The sequence below is a fragment of the Sebastes fasciatus genome, chromosome 3, assembly GCF_043250625.1.
Source record: "Sebastes fasciatus isolate fSebFas1 chromosome 3, fSebFas1.pri, whole genome shotgun sequence".
NCBI classification, from domain to species: domain Eukaryota; kingdom Metazoa; phylum Chordata; class Actinopteri; order Perciformes; family Sebastidae; genus Sebastes; species Sebastes fasciatus.
In genome coordinates this window covers 18,626,534-18,635,846 of record NC_133797.1, presented here as the reverse complement: position 1 = coordinate 18,635,846, position 9,313 = coordinate 18,626,534, and the positions used below count along the sequence as shown (strand labels likewise).

The 9,313-nt window shown below is 42.8% G+C and overlaps 1 protein-coding gene across 1 annotated transcript in view; it reads left to right on the top strand.

The window, feature by feature from the left end:
• Positions 1-495: 495 nt before the first annotated feature.
• Positions 496-9,313, top strand: part of LOC141764306 (FRAS1-related extracellular matrix protein 2-like) — a 37,841-nt gene continuing 29,023 nt past the window's right edge. Inside the window, exons 1-2 of the mRNA XM_074629398.1 lie at positions 496-5,704; positions 6,799-6,888. Coding sequence (XP_074485499.1) covers positions 676-5,704; positions 6,799-6,888 — 5,119 coding nt within the window. The 5' untranslated portion in view covers positions 496-675. The remainder of the gene's footprint in view (positions 5,705-6,798; positions 6,889-9,313) is intronic.

Sequence of the window (9,313 nt, the reverse complement as noted above, 5' to 3'; positions counted from 1 at the left end):
GCAGTCCAAAAATAATCTAACATGAGTTTTCTGTGCAATTAAATTCTTATCTGCACAGTAATTTCCAAAAGTCAACCTTACAAAGATCAAGGAATGATAAGTTGACTTCTTTTTTTAGATTTATTTAGAAACGAAGGAGGAGAATAAGAAAATGACACAAAAAGTATAGCTATTTCCTAAACCTTTAATACATAATATAAATTGTCAAATGTATTAAAACGTAAATAAAAAATACAGACATTGACAATGCATTTGATCACACAGATTCCACTGAGATAGGTTAGGTTTTGCACTGGATTTGATCCCCCACCTTTTTCAGTGGGAGAAGGGGAGAATTGTGGGTGTTGGTTGGGGGGGAGCACTTTCACAGTCTTGTCCAATGGTCTGTCTTAAATTAGCCATGGGGGCAGGAGGCTCCCTCCCTGCGCTGACAGAAGGAGGAGCCAGAGCCTGTCACTGTCTACTGTTTCATTATTACCTGCACAGTCCTGCAGCATTCACCACACTCGTGTCTCTGTGTGACCACATAGAAACAGAGAGAGAGAGGGACACAGAGGACACACTCCAAGGCCCAAACCATCACAGAGAGCTTTCTTTTTTATGCTTTTTCCCCCAGTTGGGACAGCCTGCTACTGCTGACTTGTAAAATAAATTGCAAGGCAACTAGCAGTGGATATGGCTGGTTGTCTGCAAAGTTCCCCACTTTGTCAAAAGGGGGTACTTTTAAGACGCCTGCTTGTCACATTTGCTCTCAGCTTCTGTTTTGCCTCAGTAGACGCAGATCCGTTTGACCCAGCTCACCTTTATCGCCACAGATCTGGACCTAATGAAGACAACATCATCATTGCTAACAATGGGATCAGAGTGCCGTTTGGGAGGTCTGTGTTTCTGGACCCTTTGAGTGACCTGCTGACAGAGGTGCAGCCTGGTGACCGCTGCCACATCACCGTTTTGGACAATGACCCACTGGCCCAGAAACCTGGGATGCTGACTCCTAAAAAGTTCCCCTGTTCATTTGGACCAGATGAAGTGAAATACACTCATTTTGGATCTCGGAGCCCCAGCAGGGATCGTGTGAAGCTGCAGCTTCGTTATGATTCCCAGACGGACACAGTTATCATCCCGTTCATGCTGGAAGCGGAGGTGGTTTTCCAGCAGCTTGAGATCCTCACCAGGAATATGCCCCTTAATGTTGAAAAGCTCAGTGGTGAGAGCAACTCTATTGACAAAAAGGGTCTGGAGTTTTCCTTTGAGGACGGTGTCACGCAGTGTAAGATCGGCACTCTTGTCGGCGCTGGAGGTCTTCCCAGGTATGGCACTCTTTTGAATAACCCCTCAAATGGCCAATTGGTTGACTGTGATGAGTTTGTGAAGCAGGGCATTCGCTACAAACACACAGCTAAAACCAACTCACCTAACAGAGATTATGTTCCAATGATGGTAGAGCTGCAGGATATTGAAGGCAACACCATAATGCAAGAGCATTTCCAAATGATGGTTAGAATCAGAGAGGGTGCAGAGAACACCGCTCCTAAGCCCAGCTTTGTAGCCATGATGATGATGGAGGTTGATCAGTTTGTGATGACAGCTATTACGAATGATATGCTGGCTGCTGAAGATGTTGAATCTGACCCAGATGATTTAATCTTCAACATTACTACACCGCTGAGCCCTGGGCAGGGCTATATCATCAGCACAGATGATCAGTACCTGCCTATCACCTCTTTCTATCAGAGAGACATCAAAGATCTTAAAATAGCGTATAAGCCACCCCCAGAGGACTCAGAAGTAGAGAGGATTTTCCAGATAGAGTTTGAAATTGTAGACACTGATGGTGCTGTGTCGGATACATTTGCTTTTATGATTGTGGTGAAGCCTATGAATACCCTGGCTCCTGTAGCAACCAAAAATACAGGGCAGCTATTGTTTGAAGGGCAGTCCCGAGCTCTCTCCAGCTCCCAGAATTTAGAGATTAGTGATGAAGATAACCTGGAAGATGTGAGAATAACTGTGGTTGACGGCTTAAAGCATGGAGTCCTGACCATGCTCGGCGCTCGCAGGAAATTCTTTACACCTGCTGACCTAGACGCCGGCATTGTGGTGTATCAGCATGACGGCAGCGATACCTATAGCGACAACATTATTTTTAGAATGACTGATGGCAGTAATGAAGTGGAGTTTTTGTTCCCTATCACTATCGCTCCTACTGATGATGAGCCGCCCATTATCAATGCCAACACCGGCCTGGTGCTATTCAAGAATGAAGTCAGGCAGATCTCTCCCTTCATCCTGAGCGCCACAGATATTGATTCAGAAGACTCCACCATTAAGTTTATCTTGGAAGCGCCATACTCAACTGTAGGGGAGCTTCTGCTAAGGCAAGTGGAGCCTCCCTCTGACCCGTCTCTCTGGAAGTTCAGCGAGACAGATGAGATGTTTGAGCAGGTGGTCACTGAATGGTTTCAGCAGGATATTTTTGATGGAAAGCTGTTCTACCGTCACATCGGATCCCATAGCACCACCACTGTGATCGATGAGTTCGTGTTCCGGGTCCAAGATGATAATGACCCTCCGAATCAATCTGGCGAACACATGTTCATCATTAAAGTCCATCCTGTTGATGACCTTGTCCCAGAGGTTTTCCCGGGCACTACCCTTCACATGACAGTCAAAGAGTACGAGCTAACACCCTTCAAGAAGAACTACTTGAGTTATAGTGATCAAGATTCAGACAACAGGGACCTGAAGTACACCATCATTAGGCCCCCAACTGACACAGATGACAATAATCCAGCCAATTTAGGTTATATCGTACTGACTGACGACCCAGACACCCCAATTACAGAGTTCACACAGGCCCAGGTTAATCACCACAAAGTAGCTTACAAGCCTCCGGACCAGGAGCTGGGCATCACTCCAAAAGTGGTTCAGTTCACATTCATTGTGGAAGACAGTTCTGGTAACACATTAGATGGAGTATTCACCATTTTCCTACAGCCAGTGGACAACAACCCCCCACTTATCACCAACACAGGGTTCACTGTTATGGAAAGAAGTACATATATCATCACTAGGAAAGAGCTGCATGCCACAGACACAGATACAGATGATGAAAATATCCTCTTCACCGTGACCCAGATTCCTCGGTACGGGAAGCTGCAGTATTTGGGGATTGACATGGCAAACGGGGAAACGTTTGTACTTGAAGACATTGCAAGTGGTCGCCTAGCTTACATCCACGGTGGAGAGGAATCCCTCAGTGATGTCATCAACGTTGATGTCAGTGACGGTTTTCATGAGGTACCCATCATTATGAAGATCACCATCGAGCCAGTTGATGACGAGACCCCCATGATTATGCTCCCAGACGGTCTGCTCGGGGCAGCCATCGATGTACTGGAGAACGGAGCCACGGAGATTACAAGTAATGTCATTCAGGGCCGTGATGAAGACACAGATGACCTCCTCCTCACTTTCATTGTTGAAGAGCCTCCCAAGCTGGGTGAAATCCTAGTCAATGGTGCACCCGCTGAGAGATTCACACAGGAAGACATCATTAATGGGGCAGTGGTGTACACTCACACATCCGGTGAAATCGGACCATTCAAAGAATACGACTCCTTCAACCTCACTCTGTCTGATTTGTCAGAGCAGTGGGTTGTTGGCGGCAACAAGGTCCAAAGTGTGACAGTTCACGTCACCATCCTTCCTGTAGACAGCATTCCTCCTATTGTCAGTGTTGGAGAGCAGTTTGTTGGACTGGAAGGGGAAAAGAATGTCATCACTCTGGACCACATCCAAGCTGAGGATATCGACACTGATAATGATGACATCCTGTGCACCATCATTGTCCAACCAACATCTGGTTATGTGGAGAACATCTCCCCAGCTCCAGGCTCTGAAAAATCCAGGGCAGGGACAGCCATCACTGCCTTTAGCATTAAAGACATTGCCCTCGCCCATATCTACTATGTCCAAAGCATCCACAAAGGGGTTGAACCTGTTGAAGATCGTTTCACCTTCCGTTGCTCAGATGGTGTTAATTTCTCTGAACGCCACTTCTTCCCCATAGTCATCATTCCAGCCAATGACGAGAAGCCAGAGATTTTCATCCGTGAGTTTGTGGTAATGGAGGGCATGAGTCTGATCATTGACACGCCGATTCTGAACGCGGCTGATGCCGACATCCCTGGGGGTGAACTGCACTTTGAGATCATCAAAAAACCCAAACACGGTACAATAGTCCAGCAGCTTATCACTGGCATCATTCCTGTGGACAAATTCAACTTGGAACAGATCAAAGAGGGATCCAACATTGTCTATGAACACGATGACTCAGAGACCAAAGAGGATAGCTTTGTAATCAGACTCTCAGATGGGAAACATTCAGTGGATAAAACAGTACTTATCATGGTTATTCCTGTTGACGATGAGACACCCAGGATGGCTATAAATGATGGCCTTGATGTTGAGATTGGAGAGACAAAAGTCATCAGCCATAGGGTTTTGAAAGCCACAGATCTTGACTCTGAAGACAAAGAGCTAACATATGTTGTGCGTTACGGCCCAGGCCAAGGCTACCTTCAGCGGATCAGCAAGTTTGGTGATGTTTTAGGTAATATTACCCTCGGGATGAACTTCACGCAAGACGAAATCGACAAACAGCTAATCCAGTATGTACACACAGGCCAGGAGGGAATCCGTGACCTGCTGAAGTTTGATGTCACAGATGGCATGAATCCCCTTATTGACCGCTACTTTTACATCAACATTGGAAGCATTGACATGGTCTTTCCAGATGTTATCAACAAAGGCGTGACTCTAAAAGAAGGAGGGAGAGTAACTCTTACCACTGACCTCCTCAGCACCACTGACATTAACAGTCCTGATGAATTCCTCAGCTTTAGCATCACAAGAGCACCTAGTAGAGGCCACTTAGAGAGCACTGACCACCCAGGTGTTCCCATTTCCACCTTCACCCAACTGCAGCTTGCTGGCAACAAGATCTACTACATCCACACCTCCGACGATGAGATGAAAATGGACAGCTTTGAGTTTGAGGTGACAGACGGTTACAATCCTGTCTTCCGTACCTTCAGAGTGTCCATCACTGATGTAGATAATAAGAAACCAGTCTTGACTATAAACAAACTGGTTGTGGAGGAGGGAGAAAACAAGCTCATCACACCTTTTGAGTTGACAGTTGAGGATCGGGACACCCCAGACAACCTACTGCGATTCATAGTCACCCAGGTGCCAGTGCACGGGCAGCTGCTTTTCAACAAAACCAAACCAATCACAACCTTTACCAAGAAGGACCTAAACAACAACCTTATCAGCTATAAGCACGACGGCACCGAGACCAACGACGACAGCTTCTCCTTCACTGTCACAGATGGCACTCATACTGACTTTTATGTCTTTCCTAACACTGTGTATGAGACACGCAAGCCCCAGATGATGACCATTCACATCAACACCGTGGACAATGGTGTGCCCCAGATTGTGGTTAACAAGGCTGCTGCCTCACTGAAGATCCTCCCAACAAGCCACCTGGGTTTCGTGTTCACCAGCAAGGCCATTCGATCAGAGGACCGCGACAGTTCCCAGAAGATCCTGAAGTACATTGTGTCTCAGGCTCCTCTGCATGGCTTCATCATAAACACCGCCCTGGGCAACGACAGCATCAAGACCTTCACACAAGGTAAGACAATGTCATACTATTTAATTTCTTAACAAAGTTTTGTAAATATAATATGCACTAATATTTCTATATCAACACTAAATTAAATGACCATATGTAATATATATATATGATATAAAGAGGTCAATTACCACCTGATTCAGCAGCAACCCTCACTTCTACGAATCATATTAGCATTTTTCACTCATTGTTTTGGTTTCAACTTTCCTGTTGTGATTCACATTTACCAGGCAGCTAATTCAGTGATTAGAGCATTATTAAAGTGAACCTATTAGACCATTATTAGAGCTTTATTAATCTCAAATGAAGCTCTAATATACCCACAGTACTCTAACTGTCTAAACAGCAGACAGGCCACTAGCTGGTGAACATAGTGAACCATTTAGCAGCTAAAAAGCCAGATATATCCCTCAGGAGATGGTGGAGACCAATACAGAGCTATAAGGAGAGTGAATATTGGACTTATTATCAGCTGGCCAGAAACACAACTCCAAGTGAATGCTAACATTGCTTTGTATCTGCTGAATGTGTGCAAAGGCAAGTTTTTATTAACACGTTAGCCTAATAAAAAGCTGCTAATGGTGATGTTGTGTTTGCAGCAAAATAATCATTTAGTACTGTTTAAGGTCCATTATCATATAACACTAATATGGAGTAAAAATTTTCTGTCATAATACATTAGAAATTATGAATTATTGATGAACAAAATAAGGTCTTTCCAGTAAGTGTAAATGATAAATAACAAATGTAGCAATAGCAAAGTGAAGATATTGTAATAAAATACAATAATAATTGATTGTATGATTATAAGAATACTAACATAGTGATACTAATACAACTGCTACTAAGAATAATAATCATCTTAATAACTATAGGTTATATTTCTGTAATAGATATGTTTAACTGATAAGATATTTATACTTTGCTTAAAACAATCCTGAATGCTTCAAAACACGTCTCCTGTTGCCCATATCGCTTTAATTGCAGCCTTAGGGTTGTAACTAAAACCTTGTAAATGTGTCTTAGTCGTCACAGTTATCTTACCTACCGTTTTCAGCTAACACTCTATCTCTCTATATTTGTCATACCAACAGCTGATATCGATGACATGAAGATCTCTTACGTGCTGTTGGATGGGAGCAACGCCACAAGTGATATCTTCTACTTCACAGTTGAAGACAAAGGTAGGAATCCTTTTATATTTCATACTTGTGTGCACTGACACCAAAGTGGGGCCCACTACTGAGGAATCATTTGCCCGACGGCTGTCCTCGGACTCTATATGTCTTTTAATGGTTTCTTAAAATTGAAACTTCCTGCTCTCTGTCAATCTCCCGAGTGTTTGCATCACAAAGACTTAAGGCAGTTGGCCATGACTGACACCCAGTATAGAGCTGCCATCTCTTTTCGCCCCACTGGAAAGGGTAGCAGGTTTAAAGGACAGGAGTCAAAGGGGACTTCAACCAAACACTGACTGTGGGTTGGTAAAAGTGAAAGAGGTGGGACTACCTCATGCCCTAAACTTTATTGTTAACGAACAATAGGATCCTTTTCCCCAGGGCACTTCTCTGAGTTTTCAAATCTCCCCCTTTCATCCTGTGCTTGAAGTGACACTGTGAAATGTGTAAGTGGTATGCGTGATGAGCTTTTCAGTTCCTGGAATTGGTTTCACAAGAAACGTTTTTTCAGTTTGACCTCGAAAATGTACCAATATGTGTCTGTGAATGGTGTCAAAAACATTTAAAAAGGAACAATATTTTGTGAATGTTATGATTGTAGATTGACTACTGGGGATTTCTGCATAACCCATTCAATGCATTCAATGGGATGATTCAAATGAAGAGATTATGTTTTCTTGTCTTTATTTTCTGCTTTACAAGCCAACAACATTCAATATACAATACATACAATAGTGTCCTTTACATTTCAAATTAGATCCACTCTTTTCTTTCTCATCTTACTCGGGTACTCCACTCATAGGCTTTGGTTTTCATTAACTCTGTGTATTTCCAGAATATTATATTTCTTGTAGTCCCCTGTCATATGAGCCTCACCTTTAGAAAATTATTAATACCTACAGGTATAACATGACAGTCTAGTGGTCTTCTCATTTTAACACATTTGTGAACATGTTCTTATCCTATTTATCCTAAAGAATTCTCTTAAATTAACCAGATATGCATGATGCAGGCATGACGGTATAATGTGTAAGCTCTGGGGTCTGTCACCTCTAAATTTTATGTAGATTTACATGAACAGCATTATAAATATAGAAAATGCAAAGCAATAAACATGCAACAGGTGGCCTTTGATATTTAAGTATCAGATATAAAATAAAAAACAAGATTTACAAATGCAATCAATGTGGCAGGGAAAGTTTATGCTATAATTATGCTGGATTGAGGGCCATGTTAGCGATAATACCACCATCTCCATCAGGACCATTGGGAAGGCAGGACTGGGAGGATGTGTCTTTTTGTCACCAAAGTGAAGCCTCTTATTAGCCTCAACTGGATCCCAGTAATTAACTTTGTTCCCAAGACTGTTAATGACGTACGTGATAATTTATTTTTAATGAGGGTCAGTAGCTCTGACATTGATTGAACAACAATTATTATTCTTTATTCTATACTGTTCACCAGTATTGTTATTAATGTTTCTTTACCTTACATGTGTGACCTATTAATCTGCCTGAAGCAAAGCTGGTTAGCTTTTCTGTCTTTAAGTGGTGGTTTAACCACAGGAAGGGAACGCAAAGGCTTCAATTAGCTCAACAGTCATTTTTCTGTTTGCTTTCATACATTGTTTAAACTTCCAGCCAACTCAGCTGAACCAGGTGCAGCGGTGCACGCTGGGACATAAAACAAAACCGTGTTTCTGCATGACCACGGTTCGGACAGCTCACACCACAACATACACGTGATTATTTGATTATTCCACGTAATAGATAAACTGGCTACCTGCACACTCACCACCACACACATACTGTACAAAGCCACACACACACACACACAAACACACAAACAAATACACAGGCACCCCTGGAAAAAGATCCAATAACAGAAGCATTTTAAGCCTTCTGGTGAATCACTAATGTGAAGTGTTGAGGGGTGGCTCCTGGGGAAGGTGGCGTTATCCTGGACATGTAGGGACATGCAGGTGGAGAGCACGCTAATGGTCAGCTATCTGCTGTTAAATCTAAGTAGGTGAGTTGTTTGTGTGGGAAGCTAAACTCTGGCTAATTAGAGATTTGAACCCAAGATTATCCCCTGAAACTAGTCCCTGTCAGCACCTTTTTTCCTAATCTTAAAATGTGAATGGGATTGACTTACTTTTCAAAGTTGAAGAGAAACTCAAACACTATAAAAAAGCGATTGCAATTCATAATTAAAAAGTTTGGAATCAATCCAAATAGTGCCTAATTCTTGGGCGATTTGGTGATAGAGAAGTAAACTAGTACTGGATCCAAACAGAGACTATCCTGTCCACAATGATCTATGAGCTGCAAACTTCCCCTATAGGCAATAATGTTTTACCCTGAGTTATTGCTTAATCATTCTGTTTCCCTGACACAGCATTTACAAAACTATTCAGCTAAGTAAGTTCTTA